This window comes from Pezoporus wallicus, unplaced genomic scaffold (assembly GCF_028554395.1).
Source record: "Pezoporus wallicus isolate ANWC-B61680 ecotype Strahan unplaced genomic scaffold, APGP_CSIRO_Pwel_v1 contig_7274, whole genome shotgun sequence".
Classification (NCBI taxonomy): domain Eukaryota; kingdom Metazoa; phylum Chordata; class Aves; order Psittaciformes; family Psittacidae; genus Pezoporus; species Pezoporus wallicus.
Genome location: NW_026637137.1, coordinates 894,527 through 917,789, shown reverse-complemented (window position 1 = coordinate 917,789; position 23,263 = coordinate 894,527). Strand labels below are relative to the sequence as shown.

At 39.9% G+C, this 23,263-nt stretch overlaps 1 protein-coding gene across 1 annotated transcript; it reads left to right on the top strand.

The window, feature by feature from the left end:
• Positions 1 to 6,005: 6,005 nt before the first annotated feature.
• On the top strand, positions 6,006 to 9,510 carry THAP5 (THAP domain containing 5). The gene is made up of 2 exons (XM_057403693.1): positions 6,006 to 6,195; positions 8,003 to 9,510. The coding sequence occupies exons 1-2, from the start codon at positions 6,052 to 6,054 to the stop codon at positions 8,960 to 8,962; spliced, it is 1,104 nt and encodes a 367-aa protein (XP_057259676.1). The 5' UTR covers positions 6,006 to 6,051; the 3' UTR covers positions 8,963 to 9,510.
• Positions 9,511 to 23,263: the final 13,753 nt, after the last annotated feature.

Below are 23,263 nucleotides of genomic sequence, written 5' to 3'. Positions count from 1 at the left end.
TCTCCCTCACCAGATTACACTGATTATTTGTGTACCGTAAATACAAACTAAAGAAATGAATGGCATTACTTTTCTGAAAGTTGAATAAATTAACCTCACAGTCCAAGCACCATTAAAGTCAGAATACTTTTAGACTCTGTGTTGCCCAACTATTTTTCACCCAGAGTTCTAACCCTTTGAATACCAGGCACACAAGACAATTAAATCTTTAACAGGAAGGTCTATATCCTCTAAAGAAAATTAACATCCAAGAACTAAAAATGGAAAAAAATACCACTTCTAATAAGTAGGTCAGGGGGCTAAAATGAACATTGTGAGGCAAGAGCAAGAAGCTCATAAGTACCCATGACCCCCTAAGCATTTATTTGGCTAGCAGCCTGCATGGTAGCAAGTGTTAAGGAGCAGCAGTTGAAATAAACTGTATTTCAATCAGCGTATTTTGATACCAAATGAACAGCTACCTTCAATATTCTTCGTGCATGATACCAGGCATATTTTTAGCTCAAGCCTTTCCAAGGCTTTTCCATGTGCCTTCTCTCACCATTTCGCTAACCTGAAACTTTGCCACTTGGACACTAAGAACCCTGTATGTTTACACCCTTTCACACTTCTGGGGCTTTCTTCCTGTCTCTGCTTTATAGATATTGATTTATGCCTTCATCTCACATGTGAGATTGTTTTTATTTAACTTCATTTCCCCACACCTGCATCATGCTTGTATAATCACCTGCTGCATTCTCCTAAGGCTAAACCCCCCACTTCTCCTATTAAACACTGAAAAGAGCTAAAAAGAGCAGCTGATGCCCATTATTGAGCCAAATCCTCTTTTACAACCCCCAAGAGCTGAAGAACCTCAAGTCACTGGTTTGAAAGTTGTTTTTTTTTCCCAACCTTCTCCGCATCTATTATTCCTGATAATTAATTACACCTAAGTTTGCCCTTTTCTGCACTTTTACACTAGGATTTCTGTAATGCAGTTCTATGATATACTGCCCCTAGTTTTATTTGGATTTCTAAAGCATATTTAAAAAAAAAAATCAGTAATTCAGTTTCACTGGTTTGTTGTTTGTTTGGTTGACTTTTTTAAATAATGTAAACAGATTTAATGCTGCCCTTGAACAACTCAGGAAAACTCGAGTAAAAGGAAGTGTAAATGAAAAGCAAATATAACCAAAATTCCAATAAAAGCAGCATTTTAAACTTATAAGGGTATCAGGAAGAAATAGTAAGACACTATAATTAATTATTCAATTTACTTTTAAGAAAATAAGTATCTCATATGCTGTCAGCATCTTAGCATTGCTACTGTTCACATGCTAAATGCCTAACCTCCATCCCATCTCCCCTACTTTCACAACCCCTTTCAAAATAAAGTCTCTTTAAACTCTTGTATTACTTCTGTCTCTTCGCCCTCAGTTTCTCAACAGAAAAGGGCAGTGTTTAACTTCCCAGGCTACGCACAGTAGTTGCTTAAAACATTCCAGAATGTATTAAGTTCTATATAATTCCTGACAATAAGCTCATGTCACTACAGTCTTTCCTAGCAACTATGACAAACTCCATTTTATTTAGGCACATCTATCAATAGAGATTTTATTAATACAGGTTAACTACTTAACGCTGTTAGGTAAGAAGTTACAGATCTCAATTGGTATTCAGCTTGGTATAAGAGGTATAGTGTCTAATATTTATCAGAAGTATCACAGTTCTTCATCAGTTTTTCAATATTATGAATAGCTACACGATGAATTGATGTTTAATGATGATACACCTGGAAGAAAATATGTCACACATAGAAAATAAGGATCCACTTCCATCTGGCAATGCAAATGCCCCATTCCACTCCTCTCTGAAAGTAATTAGCAGATGCTAGGTAAATGCTTATATTCATGAAGTCTTACGTACTCAGAAAACCCACAGTCACTATTACTCTGACCACAGGAACTGTGATACCCTACCTAGTGGAGCCCTAATGTCACAATTATTTTCACAAACAATTTATTGGAACTAAGAAAGTTACTAAAGCCTTCCACTGGTTCTCATATATATAAACCCAATGAGTAAGCAAATCGCCAAGTACACAGCCACCTACATGAAAGGCTGTTAAACATCATGGCTTGTACTTTTCCTGACCTCTCCTCCACTGACCCGAAAGCAAAAGTAGAAGGCTCCCGAGTCTTGCTCTGGAAACGAAACGGAGCCTTCCCCGGCATCATCCTCCCTCACCAGACCTAAAGAACCTCACTAGCGCCGAGCCAACATAGCGAGGCCGAGCCAGGGCTCGGCACACGACACCAGCGACACTGAACGACACTGACCCACCTCCCAGTCACGCAGGCTTGGGCAAGACCACAGCAAATGGGCCCACGGAGAAGCGAGACCCCGGAGATCAAATACACCCACCAACTCCCAGTATCCTCAACTCCCTCCCCCAGCCGCTCGGCGCACCCGCACCTCTCGGGCCCCTCCGCCTTCCCTCCAGCACCCCTGTGCCTTCCCCAAGCCCTCCCGCAGCGGCCGCCCCGGTCCCCACCGGAGGCGGTCCGGGTCCCGCCGCGCCGCTCACCTCAGAGCGCGCTCAGCACCGCCGGCGAGCCAGCCCTGCTTGGTGCTCTCGTCTCTGGGGAGGAGGAGAAGGCGTAGGACAAAGTGGTCGACAGGTTGAGCATTTAACTGCCCCCCACGAAAGCTGCCAGCACTTCTGGTAGCAGGGGGGATGCAACAGCATGGAAAGGCTCTTGAATAGTGCGAGTATCTGGGAACTGAAAACTGAAGAGATTCGACATTCGCGCTTATAATCGTGAGGCTGTTTAGTGTTAGAGCTAAGTAGCACCGGGTACACTGGTTTTCTGAAGTGTGGCTGCCTTTGTGGTAGGGGTGTTTCAGCAGGGCAGGCATTAGTGGAAGTGTTGGCTTAATGCTAAGGCAGACGGGTATCCTGCGTCTAACAGCTTGAAAGCCAAGCTAAGGACCCTGCAGAGTAGGAAAGTAAACATACATTGGTTCTTTGAATTTAGATATTCCCACTAGGATTATTATCTTGCAAACAGCGGTATTGCTGGGCTGTTTAGAGGCTCCTAACTAGCTTGGTTGCTAAAAAGCAGTTTACGGTGGCTGAATGGTACTATCCAGCCACCTAATTGATTAGTCACCATTCCAGGCCCCTAGTAACCGGTGTACAGCTGCAGTTACGTGGCTGTTGTTTCCCAGATCCTGAGACCCAGAGTAGTGAGTTAAAAACTGTTTCCCAAACTTAAGAGGAGCACAGTGCAAGTAGCTAAATATTGAAGTGTTTCTGTTGAACAAAAGTGTGATGAGAATTTGTCAACAAAAGGGATTTTTGTAGCATTTAAGAAAAAATGGAGTAAGTTTCACGACTAGCCTCAAAATCTGTTTTAATGAAGTTTAGACCTCAAGCCTTTTGTTTCAGTTTTGTCTCAGTTGCTAAGTAGTCAATGTTATGCCATCATCAGGAAGGCTGTGCAGGAAGACTGCTTTGAAACGGATTTTAGCTTAGATTGAAGAAAAAACTCTTTTTCCTGTTAAGTCTCTTAATATGTGATTCATTCTAAGACAACCATGAAAATGAGGGGAAATAGTTTTAGATAATGTGAGTGCCACATGGATGATCAAAACACATTTACGTGCTAATACATATTTATATGCAGATGTATGGCATCAGTGTAAAGATGACTGCAAAACCACAGCTGTTTCATCTAGCCATTGAATTGTGCTGCTGTGGTCCTGAAGAAGGGGTGCTGAGATTTGATTTATGGAGATCTCTACATTACAACTGATACTGATATGAATTGCAAGTTTTATTGCCTTCCCTCTTACCACCCCAAAGAAGTCCTCTGCAGCTCTGTGGTTTTGGGTCTGAGCCCCTTCTGAACTTTCTAACTGTGACGTAATCTCATGCCCTTCTTTGGTTTATTTCTTCGCCGCTCTGAGTTGTGCAGTGGTGGCAGTTTACTGGATAAATTCTGTCTACTTCCCATTTTACTTTTTTTTTGTGCCTTGTTTACACCAAAGAGCAGATTCTGTTGATGCGTGAGGGGGTATTGAAGCAGGAGCAGGTTTTGACGAAGTCGCCCTGAAGCTAAAATAATAATTTTTGCAATGAGCCATTGTCTCTCACTACAGGTAATTTTGTTTCTCGTGTGAAGCTGACTGACTTGGGAAAGCAGTGAGTGCTGCATTGCAAGAGTAATGGCAGTAGAAGTAAATGTTCTCAAGACCTTGTGGAGAGGGTTTATTTGGTGACATGATCTTCGATCAAAAGAAGACATCCTCTTACAGAGCCTTTTTGGACCTCTGTATAGTAACATCCCAGGCTAAGCTATGTTACTCATGGGGCATGCCTTGTAATGTATGCAGTGTTGCTATTGCCTGTACATGATCTAAGGAGGCAGGATTTGGAAAACCAGAACCTCTAAGCTGTCCTTCAGAGGTTATTGTGTTCGTGCCAGCAGTAATCCTTGCATTCTTGCAGATGCTCAGAGCCAGAGGCATGAAAAGCTTCCTCTGTTTCGTTGGTAACTTGAAAACTCAAATGGCAATAAATTCAAAAGATTGGGGAAGGGGTAAAGACATGCACATTTATCCTCTAAATCTCAGGTGTCTTTCTGTCAAAATCAGCCAAGTTTGTAGTTTTGGAGCACTGTGGGCCTATGTGAGAGTGTCATTGCCATGTGTTGCTTTTGGAGGAAACCTGCAGCTTCAGGGATTTGAGAGGATCTAGGGCTTGTCAAGAAGCTGCCTGACTAACTGGTGCTTTTCGTAGGATTGGAGTGACACAGCGCTCCAGTCTCTCTCCCCAGCCTCTGTTGTATGGGAATACCTCACTGCAGAGCTGATTTTTTTTTTTGGTGTGTGTGTGTGCATTAGAGTTCCATAAATGCATGGTAATACGCATAATCAAAATAAATCATTGGTAATTGAAAGGAAAAAAAGAGTTAAGGGAAGAGAAATTGAGCTAAAATGCTCCACTTCCATTTTTTACATGGTAGAGTTAAAATAAACTTGATGTGCAGCAGAGAAATCTGTAAGCAGATTTCAAATGCCCTGATATCTGCCTGGGAAGAGAAGAGAGCCAAGAGTGGTCTCAATGCTTATGTTACTATTGCTACAACTGCTTCACTGTACATGCATCATAGTGAGCATTTAACTTCTTTTTGTGTATTGTGATTCACTGAGTAAATTACACATCTCTGCCCATTTTCTTTTAATTTAGTTCTCTTTCCCATGTCAGTGTTTGACCTTTTGAGTATATTTTCAAAATCAATTTTTTTTTATCTCTGAGCATGCATACTCTTCATTTTCCTTTTCAAGTAGGTTAGATGGTTGTAAAGTTAGTTACGGATTATATAATATCGTGTGGGCTCTCAATACTGTACAAAAGCTTACTTGCTGAAACACAAGATACAGAAATGCATTGCATTTGTGTGTATTTACTATTTGAGCAGAAATTAAATCTAGCACTGGAAATATTCACATACTTCAGATTATCTGATAATTTGGATATGACATGTATTATAGCAACAAAAGGTTTTGTTACCACTTGTGTCAAGTAAGAAAAAAAAAAAAGCCCCACAAATACTATTTATAAAATGAAAGTCAGACCTGACTTTTTTTAAATGAAGACAGTGTGTTTCATCTTGCTTCAGCAGAACTTTCTGAGCAAGTGCTGTAGGATCAAACCTTCCAAAACATCTTGGCCGTGGGTTCTGAAACCTCAGCTAGCAGAAATCAACAGAAATTCTGCTGCTGAACTCTGAAGTAAATATACAACTAGAAATAACTCGGGTAATTATTGGATTAACATAGAAGTGGCATCCTGATTAGCATGCCATATTTAAATTCTTTTTCAAAAGGCTTATTTTTATATTTTTGTAAGGAAAGGCTACCTTGTAAGGAATGATGAGGTATTCTTTATTTGGAAAGAATAAAGAAACAACAATAATGTTTTTAATTTTTGTTCGTTTGTTTCAATTGCTTTGAAAAAGGTTTCCACTTCATGATAAAGAGAGACTTGAGAAATGGTTGCGGAATATGAAACGAGATACGTGGACTCCAAGTAAGCACCAACTTCTGTGCAGCGATCATTTCACCCCCGATTCCCTTGATGTGCGATGGGGTATACGATACTTGAAGCATACTGCCGTACCAACAATTTTCTCTTCCCCAGAAGATGAGGTAACATATTCCTATCTTTTTGAAATTGTAGTACAAAGCTTATCAACTATTGATGCCATACAGGTGTTCTCATTATCTGTACTATATTCATATTTTATTTAAAAATAAGATTCACATCCATTTTCAAGATATCCAATTAATTGGATGATAATATTTTTTGGGTGCCAGTTACTTTTTTCTTTTCCATTATTATCTGTTTCTTTAGCCTGGCCTCTTGGTTTGTTTCTCTCCCCTACCACCCTTCTGTTTGTTGTTTGGATTTAGGTTTTTTGGGGGTTTTGTTTTGGGTTGTTGTTGGTTGGTTTTTTTTCCTTTCTCCTGTTTTGGTGTAGGTATTTCTTGTTGGGTGTTTGTTTTCTTTCTTTCCCTCTTCATGACTGTGGTGCACCTGGACACCAGGTGCCATCAAAGTCATTCAACCACTTCCCTCCTCAGCTGGATAAGTGAGGAAAAATGTAACAAAAGGCTTGTGGGTTGAGATGAGGGCAGGGAGAGATCACTCACCAGATACTGTTACGGGCAAAACAGACTTGGCTTGGGAAAAATTAATTTATTACTAATCTCTGCTCCAGCGCCTGGAGCACCTCCTCCTGCACTGACCTTGGTTTCTGTAGAGATATTTCTCCCATATATTCTCACTCCTCTTTTCAGCTGCAGGTGGTTGCAAGGGGTTTTTTCCCCCTTCTTAGCTGTGTTTTCACAGGGGCACTACCACCATTACTGATGAGCTTAGCGCTGCCTAGAAATGGGTCCATCTCAGAGCTGGCGACAGAAGCCATCCCTGTAGCCCCCACTACCAAAACCTTGATGCACAAACCCAGTACACTGGCATGAGCAAAGTTGAAGTTACTCCTTGTCCTTTTTTATTCTGGTCATTTGGGGGTTTTTGTTTTAGTACCAAGGCCTAACAGGAGTACAAGTTCGGCAGCTTGGACTCTTCATAATGAAGCTTATTAGAAAAAAAACCCTAAGACACTGTTAGTTTATTTTTTGTTTTTGTTTCACATACTAAAAAGCTCTTTTGGATACTGATCTGAAATCTAATCATGTGGTGATGTAGTTTATGGGGGGGAGAGAGGAGCGGAAATAAGGTGGCTGAAAAAAGATAAGATTCAAACCACCCCTCTTCTGTAAAAATTGATCCTTCTGCTAAGATTTCTATCCATAAAAAAAAAAAGTTCTCTTTCTTTTTCATGAAGTGCAGGGTTTAGTTGTGAGCATTTCACTGCTTATTTAAAAATCAGCTTGTGGTGTTGTACGTCAGTGTTTTTCACTATTGTGCAAGCCTGTGTTCATGATCTTTTTTTTTGTTGTTGTTAAGTTCTCTTTGGGTTAGACTGAATGACTAAAAATTTGCTATATCCTTCTAAAACAACATTGTTGCATCTTTAATGCAAAAATCTTGTACTGTGCATATTTTATATACGTATATTTAATAGAATGTTTCAGGTGGTAATAGGAGATGCTTGCCAGTCTTTGTCAGACACATTTGCATAGACAGCTGTTTTCAAGTGCTTTTAAAATAATGATGACTCCTATAAACCAGTAAAGTTCCTTAAAAGTTTGAAAAAAAAAGTATTATTTCCTTTAGAGCTTTAATATAGTATTTTAACATCTAGGACCTGAAGCAAAAGTTGTGGAAGGTGCTTACATGAGTTTTTGGGTCTCCTGTATAAGTTTTAAACAGTGCTCATCTGAATTACTCCTTATGCAGTGCCATGCTATAGAATGAGATTTGCCCAATTTTTTTATGCTCAAGTGAATTCCTAGTTACAAGCTGTTATTTTTTGTGTTATTTTTACTCTAGGAAAAAGATTCTTCTCGGAAAAGCCCACAGGAGAGAAAGAAAGAAGACCCAGAAGAAACAAATAATAATGTAGTGTCAGAGAAAGCATTTGTATTACTTAAACCTTGTACACCAAAGAAAAATCCTGTGCTTGCAGAAAATGTAGATGAAAAGGCAGTAGTTTGTTCTACTGCATTGCGTAAACCTTTACAAATTCAAAAACTGCAACTTCAAAATGGAGAAGACTTTCAGGCAGACAGTGTTGTTCTTGATAGTTCATCTACACATCATATACATCAACCTGATCCTGTTCTAATGGCAGCAGCAGTTCAGAGCATGGAAGCTACCAGTGTTCATACTTCTGTAGAGGATCCAGCAGGTTGTGCAGCTACAGTGCTGCAATTTACAGACCCTGACTACTTGAACTCATCTCTGAAAAATGCTTTAGGTTCAATTACTGACTATGCAATTGAAAATCCTAACTCTCATATTGTAGGATGCTCTGTTGAAGTACAGCCAACATCTGAAAGCGCAATTTTACTGAGTACAGTGACACAAACTATTGAACAGTTCAATGGAAGTGAAGAATCTGTCATTGCTATTATTGTGCCAGCTGAGAGTTCAGAAGAGCCTGAAATGGTGAATAGTTCTTTTCTGCCTATTAAGCCAGAGTTACTTGACATAGAGGAGACAGAAACAGATGCATCTGTGTGTATGAATGCATATAGTGGTAATGAAGTATTACAAAATGAGCATTCATACTGCAAACAAGACATAGACAGAGATCTCCTGTGGCAAAAAATTTCAAAGCTTCACTCTAAGATAACCCTTCTTGAAATGCAGGAGGTAGAAACTTTGGGGAGACTGAGGTCCTTGGAAGCTCTTGTTGGACAGCTGAAGCAAGAAAACCTGCTTTCTGAAGAAAAGCTGGGGATTGTAGAAAACTGCTTTACAACACTTGAAGTGACGGTGTTACAGTAAAGGCTTTCAATGATTGTTCTAAAGTATCTTTTTAGCCGCTTTGACCTTTTGGATAAATTTAAAGCTTTTTTTCATTCATGGTATTTTAAGCATCTGATGCAAATTATGTGAATAGCAAATATTCCTTAAATTGTTACATCAACCACTGTCAGAACTGTGTAATAGAATATTGCCTGTAAAACATGACTTGCAAGTAAGCTTTAGAAAAGTATTAAGCCTGTTAAAGTTTTATTAAGAAATATATGAATCGAATAAAGATTAACTTAAACCTTTCTAGCTGCTGGCTTCTCTGAAACATGCAACTCTGGCATTTGCTGTAGTAGTAGAATGGACAGAATAAGAGTGTAGGATGGACAACTGTAAAACTGTTGTTTAAAGAAAAAAAAAGTGTTCCATTTCTCTTCCGAGTAAGGAGTTAAATAATAGTCATTGTCCAGAGAGGCCACAATTGCTGTGTAATTTTCTGTTCAACTAACATATGTTCTGATAGTTTGTTGTATACTTTGACCTTATTAGAATTGTTTCTGCAATAAAAGGTGTTTCATTTAGTTCTGGAAACAAAAATTCTTTAAGAATATTGTTACAGTGATCAGGTCCATCTCCTTTTTGGGGAGTGGCATTATTCAGCTCAAGTGGAAACAACAATCTTAAATAGTGTTATTTTTGTTGGTTAATAAAAAAAAAAGATCTAACTATTCTGTGACTGCTACCTGCTCAGCATTGCTCGTCTTAACAGTCTGTAGGTGGGTAATGCATATACCCTTAACCATACACTGGGGGGAAAAAATGCTTTGTGAGGCAAATTGCTAGGGAAAGTAACGGAATATGGCTCATTATTTTTCTATATCTGACTTTTCAAGAAATCTTAGAATCATAGAAAAGTTTGGGTTGGAAGGGAGCTTAAAGATCATCTGGTTCCACACACCCCTCTTTTGCCCCTCCACAGGAAGGGACGCCTTCCACTAGATCAGATTGCTTAAAGCCCCATCCAACTTGGCCTTGAAAGCTGCCAGGGATGGAGCAGCCAATGCTTCTCTGGGCAATGTGTTCCAGTGTTTCACCACTCTCCTAGAGAATTCTTTCCTAATACCTAATCTAAGTTTTTCATCTTTAAGCTTGAAGCCATTACCCCTTGTCATGCTTCTGCATGTCCTTCTAAAAAGTCCCTTACCAGTTTTTTTGTATGCTCACTGTAAATACTGGAAGACTCTGACAATGTCTTCCCTGAGCTCTCTACAGGCTGAACAAGCCAAACTCTTGGCCTGTCTTCATAGGAGAGATGCTCCAGCCCTCTGATCATCCTTGTGGTCCTTTTCTGGACTTGCCTTTTCTCGAATTACCAGACTAGAAATCCATTCCCCTGTGTTGATTTAATTAACTAGTTCCTAGTGCAGAGGATGCCACTACAGTAGAAAGATACTGACAAGTCATTTGGAGGGAAATGGATTTGCTTAAATAACTTCTGCTTATTCTGTCTTTGTGCCACCCCTTGGATCTGGAGTTCCTTATACAATCTAGTACAGTGAACTAGTACTAGATCATCTAGTCCAACTATACATTGCAGTAGGACTAGATGGTCATTGTAGGTCCCTTGCAACACAACCACTCAAGTCTATTCTACAGTAATGAGATTACTTGAAGTACTCAGATACATTTTCTTTTATTCAAAAGTGTGTCCATACCACCACCAGTTCTGTCTAGGACTGGAGCAAGCGGGCTCTTTTGCAGTCTGTTACCTGTATTGTCTACCAGACACATTCTAAACTGTTCTGGTTACGTTTTCATAAGGAATTGAGGATCAAGTAACACTAATTGCAAAGCTGGCCTCCAACTAGATAGCAAGCTGCAAATTGGTCAAACTAGAGTATTTTGAGACTTGGGAGAAGCTGCCTGCGAGTTGTTCTGGTAAAGCACAGTGCTGTAAGAGGTTAGGCTGTATCAGTAACCACTGTAAAGGGCCTGGTTTCTCCTTACTCATTAACTAATTTCAGTCTCAGGATATGCTTGGGAAAATTCCTAAAGAAGGCAAAGGTCAGTTATAATATGATGAATTATTTACCAGGACTCCATGACCCACTGTTTTTTTTCATGAATGTCATTACAAATGCTCTGCCAACACTTACGTATTTTAAGGCTGCCTATCCAGTTCAAAATTCCACTGTAGATCTTGAATGGCAGTGAGAGCTCAGACATGGCAAAGGAGTTGCAATGCTTTAAACTTGTCTCAGCAAAGCTGTGTTCCCCCCAAAAATGTGGTTTTATTTTAACATTTGCATTTATGAAACGTTTTTGCCTTTACTAATAGTTTCTAGTATTGAAATTGAGAATGTTATTTGTGGAATAGATTTCTTTAAACCTGGGGGGAAATATACTCAATTTTCCTTTTTTATGGAGTTTCCTGAGACTGTAGCAGAAAAACTCAGTAAATCTACAAGCCTGTCACAAATACTATAAATTTCCCTCCTAAGAGGTGATTTGGGCCAGTGAGCCTAAGGTGTATGTAGCAGGCCCTCTGCCTTTCTTGCATACTTCACACACAGCTTTTTATGCCAGATAGGTCATTATTAAGGCCTACAGTTAACTCTTCTCAAGTGCGCCTATTACCTAACTGCTGCCTAAAGTAACCTCTACTCTCTTACCAAGCAGAATATTACAGCTTTTAAGCAAAGGTGCCTAAGAAAAGATGTTATATAACATAACATTTTACTAACCTGGGGTTGTCAAACAGGGCTTTACAACTTGGGGTCAAACTTCCCAGTTTTCCTTGATTCTAAATTTGACGTGATCGCATTCAGTGTGTCAGATCGTAGTGTGTCCATTCAATCTCATTGTGTCCATCCCATCCAGGTTCTGCAGTGAACAGCATCACCAACTTCAAAAAAAGCCGATACCAGGGGTCACCTGAAAACAAGATGATTTGGTATGTAGCATTTCTCAGGACAAGTTTTGTAGCGATGAAGGGGTTGAAACTCCACAAAGCAATTTGAAAGTGCGCCAGAATCCATGCTGTGTTTTGTAGGTGACTACTGCAAAATGATTTCAATAAATTATTTTGATTTTTTTTTTTTTTGGTAGTAAAATATGCAGTAGAATAGCTGGCTGTCATTGCTTACAGGCAAATACAGCTAGTTCCTTTGCTTCAGTGATATGCAGGCACTGAAAAACTCTGGCTAATTATTATGAGGAAGGAAAAATACCATGTTGGAAATTGCCACAGCCCACTGAATTAGATGCTACATGTATATTGTGTTGTCAGTGTTTCCTAATCATAAAGCTATACAGCCTTTGCACACAATTTTATTTCACTAAACTGTATGGACTTCGAAAGGTGCTTTGTTATTCCTTGAGATCCAATGGAGTTTGCTTTTGTGCAGTTGCAGACCAGCATCAAAGCAGTACACTGAATCATAATTCCCTCTGTAATGTATCAGCCTTATCTTGATCGGAGTTAAATGCTATTATTTCTCTTTTCAAAAATTTTGCATTTGCATCAACTATTTTTTTAACTTTGTCAATTTCCACTGTGTAATTAATTACTTCATCGCTTTACAGATGTAACAGGTGCCAGCTGTTTCCTTAATTCACTTCTTGAACTGTTAAGCTGTATTTCTTTGCTACTGTCCACTCGCTAAGGTGGGAATTTGGCATTTGGCTTTCTCCTAGGTCTTCATTTAAATTCTACCAGTTTTATTATCTAGGAGCAGTGTAGTTCTACCTGAAATAAACTGGTGCCCATTTCCCCTGATTTTCCACCTTCTTCATGAGGTGGGGTGTGAGGCTTTATATAACTCATTCTGAATGCAGGGATGGCTACAGGGGATTTTTTCTTTCTCTCAGACCAAGTACCCAGGACTTCTCTTCTGTACTTTCTTGCGTAAGTGGTGCAAATGGTGACTGCACTCTTGCATGCTTCACAGGCATTCATTAGAAGTCTGTATAGATCTCCCATTAGATGTCTTTGTTATCTTTTTACTCTCTTTTACTGCAGTAAAGTTGTAGTTATTAATCCTTTCCACTTACACCCTCTCCTACTCTGGGACTTGCCTCCTACATTCAAAAAAACAGCAGCAGATGTGGGCTCACTCAAAATGCCATCTTTGTTAATAATTCTGTTTTTTGTCCTCTTCTGCTTTGCCCAAGCTACTCTACAATGACAGGTGCTTTGGACCAGTACTATGGGGTCCAGCTGTGCCCATGATGGCCCTGGCACAGTCACCTGCTCTGCCTCCTAAGAAGGAACCCCCCTTCTGACTGCAGTGCTGCTGAGATCAAGTGGCACAGTTCACAAATTCATGCTTGATGCTGTCTTCTCATCAGTAAACTTGAAGCTACATGTCACATCTGAAGAATCACTGATAGAGGGTAGCTTTAGATTAGATATTAGGAAGAAATTCCTTATTGTGAGGGCGGTGAGGTCCCGGAATAGGTTGTCCAAGGAAGTTGTAGATGCTGCCTCTCTGCAAGTGTTCAAGGCCTGGTGAGATGCTGTAACACCCAGGGACCCCATCACCTTGCCAGGTGAGGGCTTATGCTGGCAGTTCATGTATGCTGTGGATTCCTACAGCCATAATTAGTTAATTGTGTCAATGACAGTGGTAGAGTCTACTTGGCAAGAGGTATTATTTCTAAACCCACTGAGGTTCCTTTATTCTTAGGTTTTAAACTTCTTAATGAGAGTAGGGCAATGAAACCCAGAGCCTGCTTTTGTGAGAGATTGTGTCCACCCAGTGAGAGGCACCAGGAAAGACCCACTTGCCCAGGAGACACTCTGAACAGCAGAATGACAATTTTTTAACCACCCAGGAAGAACCAGACACAGCTCACATCCAGCCCCAAGGAAAGGTGTAAGACAGGGATTAGTGGTGAGTGACTTAAGCATTGTCCTCTTCCCTAAACTCCACAAGCAGGAAGCCTTGTTCCATGTTGCAAGGCTGGGGGGTAAATGGCATCTGCACAATGAGGGCTTGTAAGTGATGCCCTAGGCCATGGGAGAAGATCAGGGGCCAGGGAGAAAGGAGGGGGCTTTGGCATTTAGCGTTGCCGCCTGGCAGAAGTGCTTTCCTGCGGGGCATCTCTGCACTGTTGATGCAGCAGCAACTGCAGGTGTTGCCTCTTCTTTGGGATCCTGCATGCCAGGCAGCACTCAAAGCTACAGGGAGAACGCAGTAATGCACTGGAAAGGCATGAATTACCAGCACCAAGGAAGAGGGAACAGAAACAGAGAAAGAGAAAAGGAAAAATTATATGTTCATTAATGACTTAAAATTGAACTTCGGTTTGGACAAAAAATACATTTTTCTTTGCTCCTTTACCAGAGAATTTTATGACTTCCTAACACAGGCTAATGTACATTTCTGCAACCACAATCGGATGTCTGGAAAATTATTTAAGACTTTATTCACAGTAGGCCATATAAGAATATCACTGCTTTATCTTCTCCTTCACTGAAATCAGTATAATTACTTTCTAATTTACCAGACCATTTACTGCTGCAGACAAGATGTGAGTTTGTGCCAAACTGTTTTCCATAAATAGAATAATAAGAAAAAGACCTCTAAACAGGCCTTTTCCAGTAATTATATCTCTTGACACTATTAAATATTATGGGGTACATTGCAAAAGTCTGTCACTGCTTAAATATCTGCCTTTCCTGTAACGGACACTCAGAATGGCATTTATGAAAGGATAAAAGCAACGTAGAAGCCTGTGTCACATCCTTTCAAAAAGGTTGAACTGGAATAGATATATATTTATATACAAATAATATTTAGTGCCTATCTATAAACCAGCAGTTTTCCCTATAAACAGCAGGTGGTGCTACTGGATCGCGCTGTGGAATTCCGACTAAAGTCTTATTTTTGTTCTGCTGTCGAAACACATACGCAAACAGGTTAACTATGAAGGGTTGGGTGTCTTTTTTTTCCCCTCATATTTCAGATGCATCTTTAATAAAGAAGGTAGTACATAAACAAACCAGTATCACTAATTTTCTTCAATCTGACAGAAATAAAGCTTCAGACAGGAAGAAACTCATTTATATTCTGAACATAAAACATGAAATTCTAGACCCTTCTGCTCAAGTGAGTGGCAAAAGACGGTGCATTCACTGTCCTTACGTGGAGCATGATTGCAGTCCTCATTTGTTGAAGTGGGTCAGTGATTAGAGTTTGAATCCCCTACACAGTTTGGTATTGCTTATTTGCATGTCAATCAGGGTAATAGCATGAATGCTTAATCACACCCTTCATCAAGGGTGTCTGGTTTGCTACTCAAGTACTGCAGCCATGCTTTTGAAACTGGGAAGATACGTGCGCAACAGCTTTTTGTGTGGCATAGTCCTCTCTGAAAATGTCAGGGGACAAACCTTGCTCTGAGAGTACACAGCTTCAGGTGATACAAGCAGCACTGGAATATGGTCTTGCACAGTCCTGCAAATTCAAGCAAGCTTCGTCTTGCTTTATTCCAGTGTTAATTTCAAAACACGACAGATAACAGGGTATTGCAGTACAGGTTAGAAGCACCCATATGATTTTCAGAATGAATGGAACAGGGCTGTAAGAGAAACAGTGGCATTGCAAAACCAGATTGTAAAGAGAGCTGTGTCAATGTAAATGCTGACTTCAGAGGCACAAATGAGCCTTAGAGCTAGTGGGGCCCCATGTTGCGGCCTCTCTGCGTATACAGAAAGTGGTGGTCAGCTATTCCACCACAGCCTCCTGAAAGGAATTGTTACGCCTGACTCTGGATGTCTCCATCATGAGGTACACCTCAATCAAGCAGTATCTGGTATGAAGAAGAAGAAAGGAACTGAGGAAATGCCTGTTTATCTACTGACTATGGCCAGGGGGATAGTCAGATTTAGATATATATGTTATAAATACCTGAAGTTACTCAAAGTGAATCTCACATTGTGTTTCAAAAGGTAAATAACTTCTAGTTCTCAAACAGGGGCAAGTTAGGAAGAATAAAGTCTAATAAAAAGAATTTTGGCACAGCAGTCCTTCCAAATTGTGCCTTAATTTCCTGTACAGCCGGTGACAAGATGATCTTTCAAAGCTCTAGAGGGGATTCTGCTCAGATATTTCATTTATGTAATATGGCTTTTTTTTTTTTCTTTCTGAAGATATTGAAAGACACCTCTATCTCTGTAAGAAATTTGGACAAGTAGGAAAACTGATTCACAGGTGCCTGTCTTAGGCAGAGTACATCCTAGGCGCAATTCTCAGTGCTGCACAACATCCTCACAAGGTGCACATTAGACATAAGAGCTTTGCACTGCTTCATGAATAGCATTAACTGGTTGTAGTCGGATACACTTGACTGCTTATAGCCTCTTGGGACTGAAAACAGCCTTGTGGTTACTATAGGTTCACTCTGGAGTAGTGGCAAACAGATGAAGAGGTCTTTTTCACCCATGTCTGCCTGAGTGAGCATATTATAGATCACAAATAGCAGCAGTCTGACCTTCGGTCTGAGTCAATAGACTATGTGGCCATATAAGAACAGGCTTCAGGAGCTCTCAGTAATCAGAATAGCTGCTGTTTGGAGGTGGGGGATAATAAAGGCATGAGAGAGAGTGTCACAGCTTCAAAATTCGTCAAGCTGTAGATCTTATACTTACTAGCACATGTTATTAAACTTACATCAAAGCTCTTTATTCAGTGTTTTATGTGATGAGAAATCCTGTGCCATATAAAGCTGGTTTGGGCTGGAAGGCAAGTATGGAGCAACCACCCCATATTGCCTCAGTGCCTACCAACAGACTGCAGACACTCTCACAACACTGAATCAGCCTCCCCAGAGCTAGCTCCAGCAGACTGACCGGCTGTTTTCAGGAAACAGTGGATGTTCTGCTGCCACCAGATGAGGGTGAGTACAACAGCAGACACTCCTCTGAAGTCAGAGCCCCAACCAACATCTGTAGGAAGGCATCCATACCTCACTAGCAACCCAGAAGTCCTTCTCCACAACTCAGTTATCTATGGGATCTTTTAAAAGCTGGGGGGGTACTCAGCCCCAACAGGCTCAAATCCCCACCTGGTACAGAAACACTGCATCTTCTCACTGTGAAGAGAGCAAATATTCAAGGTTTGGCTGGCACAGAGGACATCAGCTTTGAACTGAATCATAGCTCAGGCCTCCAGCAGGGACTCAACAAAGAAGGAAAACATGGAGTGATGCTGGCTTTTATCCTGGATTTCCCTCCCCCCACTTAGTGTAGTGAAAGAGGGACCAGTAAGCCAGACTCCTGAGACTTACTGGGGTATGAAATGCTGCAAGAAAAAAAGATACAGATAATGAGCACAAAACTACATTTCATTTATGGAGACTAATTACAAGCAATAACACATCCCAATTAGATTTTTAATTAAAAAATATATTAGAGACTGACACTTATCTGAGAGTTGCTACAGAAACATGAGCTCAGCCATAGTTCTATTTGACATGACTAATTTCATGATTTTTAAACATATAATTCACCATAATGAGATCATACTCATAAATCCAAATGAAAATGTATTTTACATCTTTCACATTAAACCCATCAATTTAATTCTTCAAGTATTCTCTTTCTGAGATTTAAATTAAAATATTTGTACTTTTTTTTTGTTTGCATTGTTTCAGATATTTTATTCTGTATTTTATATCTGAAATGAATTTACAGCATTATCCAAGTTTTTGGTGCGTAGTGAGGGATTGCAAACACTCTTTGCTTACCTTTATTTTTGGTTTTATTCACCTTTTCATTGATCTCACTTCAGGACCTTGGGAACACAGCTTCTTATTGCAAAATCCCTTGCCAATACTGCCAGGTGCCTGCTTCTTGTAACAGACGTTGCTTTCAGTCTGCATCTCTTTGTCTTAAACCGAGCTCACACATTAATACGATGGAGTATTAGCTTGCACAGGGCTTATTACACTGAAATCTTCAGCTTCCTTTGACTGTGTCTTGGCTGGTAAGGTCAATTATCTTCCACCAGCTAAAATAAATATGTTAGGTGTTGTCTTTTTTATTGAACAGGATGTCTTTTTAACCTATTTCATTTAAAGGAAATCCTCCATTATGTCTGAAAGGATTTTGCTAATAATAATCTGCCACTGTGTGGTCTGCAGCTCCCGTTCTGTTTATAGCAGAAAGTATATGGGAATATCAGAATAAAAAACAAGGAATAAAAATTAAAAACGCAGCTATGGATCTTTCTTAATGATCTGATTTGCTTGTTGACAAATAGATATTTAAAATTTGACATATTTCCCTTCTCCATCAACAGCTGTATATATAATGGAATTGTGGAAATCATTGGTCTAGTCCACAGCATAGGAGACATAAAAGCTGGAAAGCTTTTGGGAGTAAGTATGAGAACTGCCTGTTCTGAGCCCCTGCAGGTTTGTTTCATTTTCTGGTTTCTAGTTATATACTCCAGGAAAAAAAAACATAATCTGACAGTTAAAGAAAATATGGTAAGCTTCCCAAATGATGTCTTAACTAGCCATGAAAATTGTGCTTTGGTTTTTAAATAAGCACGTTTAAGAACAATGAAAAGTATGAGTGTATAATGTAAGTTTCCTTGCAGGCGAAGTGATGCAGTGAATGTGATGCATGGTATGAACACAGTGCATTGATGTGTGAACTGATAGGAAGGCAAGGAATTTTTGCTCTCTCACACACACACATGCACACTCACAAAATACTCAAAGTACCATGTTTGCCTTAAAATTGATAAAATCTTGAAACAGTGTTGCTAGAACAAGTCCCAGATCCGTTACCATCTTCTCTCTCTAAGCATAAAACCTCAACATATTCTTGCTTCCCAACATGTATGGTAAAAATGCATTGTATTCTTTCTACAACAATTTTTAACAATGGAACATGAAACCTTAATGAAATGCTATATGACAGAATAATAGGTCCTAACTTTTCTTGCAGGACAGTCTAACGCTCTATGATGTTTGAAAGCACTATTTTACGTTACTGCAACATTTGACAGGATCAATGGCCTTCTGGGAAATTCCCCTTACTGCATTCTAATGAGCAACTTGATGGCTTTTGAAACAGAAACAAGTTATCTTTCAGACAAGCTATAGTTGGGAATGGCCAATTTGAAATTATTGTTGACAACAGCCCACGTTTCGGCAGCTCTCAAGAGAAAAAGCAGAAGGCAATAGTATTTAAGAACTGCAGGGACATTCAACGCATTAGCTGTCTGTTCATTTTGCTTTTCTTCCCAGAAGATTTGTGATTTTCAAGGGATCTGAGTGAAGACTATAAACAAAAGTAGAGTTATGAATTTTTAAAACTTAAATCAATGCTGGTATTCTCTGTGCACCCCACAGACCATTTCCTTTACAGCAAAAGTCCATCTTTGTTATACCAGAAATTCCCCAAGCCAAGCTCAGCCAGGCAGCCCTGTGTTAGATCCCACAAACAGTGTGAAGATGCACCAGGAACTTAGTTTGGTGTATGAAACTTATCCCTGCTGTTCCTAATGTGTGGCCCTGCAATATCACCCTTATGTAAAATAAAGACTACAAATTTCTTCTGCCCTTTCCTTCAGCCTCCTTGCGCACAGTAAGATGTAGGTAATGCTAAATATTATTATTATTATACTGTCGCCCTTTCCTCAAGTATTTATATTCCTTAAGAAAAAGCTAAAGACTAAAGGTTGCACTTTTAAAGGTATTTAGGTGTTACACATCATGCTGCCTTCACTAATATAACCGCTAATCCTTTTTATTCACAGCAGACTGGAGATGCTTGGCTGGAGGCAGGGAGGGTTGTGCCAGGGTTGGTGGTCTGTGCTGGTGGCCTGGAGCCACAGTAGCCACCCCTGCAAACAGATCCTCCAAAGGGAGAGCAATAGTTAGCTGCTTAGAGGAGGTGACACAATTTATCCAGCCTAGGGGCTGCGAAGATGCTAGAAGAGAGAGCGAGTACCTTTGTCACCTGACACGATGTAATATCAAAGCCCTCCAGCACTGTGCTCATGAAAGCATTCTGTAGATCTGAAATAACAAGAGGACGGTCCCCAGTATATTCAGTGATTCTTCTGAAAAATGCTACTCCCTCTCTCCCTGCAAATATATCAGAGCCTGCATGAAACAAACTTCCTAGGGAAGCCATGATGACCCAGAAGGTGCCTCCCAGCCAACTGTGATCTGTGCTTGTTGCAAAGGCCTTCAGAGCCACACCAGTGATGGACAAACATTTGCACTCTTCCAAGTGTGGTGTCACATTTGCTGATGAAAACAAGTCGCTGTAAAGTAGCTCCTAAAGGAAGAAACGTAAACTTTCCCTTCCAGAGTAAAACATTTTGGTTGTTTGAAAGTGAAATCAGTAATAACCCATCTCAAATACAATAAGCAAAATGCAGCTCTGTAAGAACAGGAATTCTGGCAAAGATAACCTGCAAGTTTCGCACCATTTACAAGCCTCATTATTGCTTTATTGCCAGCTGCTAACTCAGAGCAGCTTCACAAAATCCCACGTACAACGTGCTTGTTGGTGTTGCATTTTTCCTTTGTCTGTTTTCTAAACTTCTAAATAGATAATATTTTCTTTCTACATGTAATCATTAACAGTAAATATTCAGATGATTGAATTCCATCATCATGTATCTGTTCTAAATGTTCGATGCAAAGGGAAACAATGCTCTTAAAACTGATGGAGAGCATTGTATCTGAAAACATTTACTTAAGACTTTACATAAATAAACATATATCTAATATAAAACAAAACATAAAACTAATATGAAAAACATGTATCTTTTTTATATGAGCCAAAACATAAATCTAATATGAAAAATGTAAGAGAAGAGCAACTAACTCGTGATCTTGAAGGGACTATAAAACATGCTATAAAAATACTTTGAAAGTGGTTTAAGAGAGAGTGAGGGCCAAAGCAACACAAAAGATCAAACTCTGATCCAAGTTCCATCTCCCATGACCCATCACAACTGCCCGCTGGCTTCATTTTCATTACTATTACAAAGGGAACATGTCCCAGGGGTGGTGGTGCCTGCGAACATATGCAGTAATGAACCTAATAGAAGAATCAACTAGCAACTAAAAGAAAGATGATTTTACCATCTCTGCTCAGTAGATCTAGAACCATACAGAGATGTGGATGTCCTTGTGAAAGCTGGGAAAAGACTTCAGACTTTCCAAATGCCAATCTCAGCCACAAATCACGAAACCACAAAATCCCAGAATGTTGGTACCAGGCCTCTGGAGGTCACTTAATGTGGTTTCCCTCAGAGCAGCTCTGACCACCCTACTGCTCCAAGCCTGATGCAAAGAGACTCTTGAGGTGGTCAGCTCCCTGCCAGGAGCAGAGAGAAAGCAGGGTCACCAGCTACTGGCATGGCCCACAGTGCAACAAGGAAACATCCTCTGTTCTACAGGCAAACACTGCATAAAACAAAAGGCAGGTGTTCCCAGATTTAATTTCTGAACATGATATTGGCACAAAGATGAGCACATAAAACTGTACAGACAAGGCAATCATTATTTTTTGGTGGAAGCCTTTTAAAATACTTTTAAAAAAAAAAAAATCTTTTGGTTTTGTCACTGCTGAGGATTTGCGTTCAAAGAAAAAGAAAATAAGATGGAACAAGAATGACAGTGGTTTCCATCCATGTCCCAGCTCTACTACTTTAAGGCTGCAAAAAAGCCATTTTGATTTTAAGATTGCACACAGAGCTCTGCCTCTGCTGAGTGAAGAGAGCGTCATGATAGTGCCAAACACATCAGAATCAATGGAGAGACTCCCATGCACTCTCTTGTACCTGCCCCAGTGAGGGGAAAACGCAAAGAGAAAATATGCTCTATTCTTGGACACAGCTTCTCAGAATTAGTACAAATACTTTGGCACTTGCAGTTTATTTTTGCTAACACATACTTACTGCTTTACATTTTCTTTACAATTCCTTTATAAATCTTCCCATTGCCATATTTATGAAGAAAAAGAATGAAAAGTAGGTGAAAGGCTGGAAAACAAGGGGGCAGCAGAGTCTCTTGCAGGCTTTGAAGTTGAGAGGCATTAGAGACATCCCAGTATGATTAAGGGAAAACTAGGAGCATTCTTTTGAATCAAATGGCAGTGGAACAGCATAATCCTCCCATATAAACCCTGCTTTGTTTTCAGGTTGTGCTGCAGACTAATGAGAAATATCAATGGGAGAGTAAAAAGGAGCTGAATATCAGTTTATATTCTTTGGAGTAAACAGTGTCATTCCGACTTCTGATAACATTCCCCAGGGAGGCCAACTGGCCTCTTAACCCTGCTTTTACCTGCCAGTTTCCTAATTCAGTCTCAGAAGTCAATCACCAAAATGTGTATGATTTGTAAGTATATCTGGATATATATTTATGTACTGGTTGAAGTTTGTTTCCTTAAAGGTAAAAATGTAAAGAAATATAAAACCAAAAATGTAACCTGCCATTACCACTTTCCAGGCTTTATTATGTATTTTGACACACTCCTGTGATTTGAGTCAGTCTCAGCATATTCTGATTAAAAGTGTGAAAACATGTTCTCAGGGGAATTGAAAAAAGGGTCATTTCCTTTCCCTGGGGAAATTAAACTTACTAGCACAGTATTTGCCCAGAAATTACTGAAACATACCAAAGAACTTAAATGATGGAAAGAGAGAGAAAGATCTTGTCAGTGATAAATCCTCTTATTTCCCATATGCCATTCCAATTATTTCACTGGGTCACACACCTACAACTATTAATAACTTTGAATACTTAATTTTAAAGGAAACCTCAGCATGGATATTGTAATATGCCTTGTTTGACAGCCTGAGCTACCATTACAAAGTCTGCTAGGCTGCAAATAGACACTATTAGCCACACAAAGAGGCTTTCTGCTTGAGCAGCTCTCCTCAGACATCACCACCAGCAGCACAAAATGATTTTCAAGTGAGCAACTGCCAAGCTCATCAAGACAGCATGGTAGGAGCAGAGAGGAGCAGACTAAGGGATGTGTACGGGCTTGATGTGGCCAGGGTTTAGTGTCTGGCAGTTTGCAAACCCTTGGGAAATGGTGTCTCAGTGGGCACTAATTATACAATCTCTTCTGGTTTGAATTTTCACTGAGAACAAATTGCCTTGCAGATATCTTTTCTCCTTTGGTAAACTTTCACTTATTTTCTAGTGTTTTCCTCAATTGTTTGCCATCGATATTTAAGTGCGAGTCAAGTTTATACCACAATGTACACCAAAATACCTAGGGAATACCCTCGGGATGGTATTTTCCCCACTATCGCAGAAATGCTTCCCAGGATCAAATAGGAATTG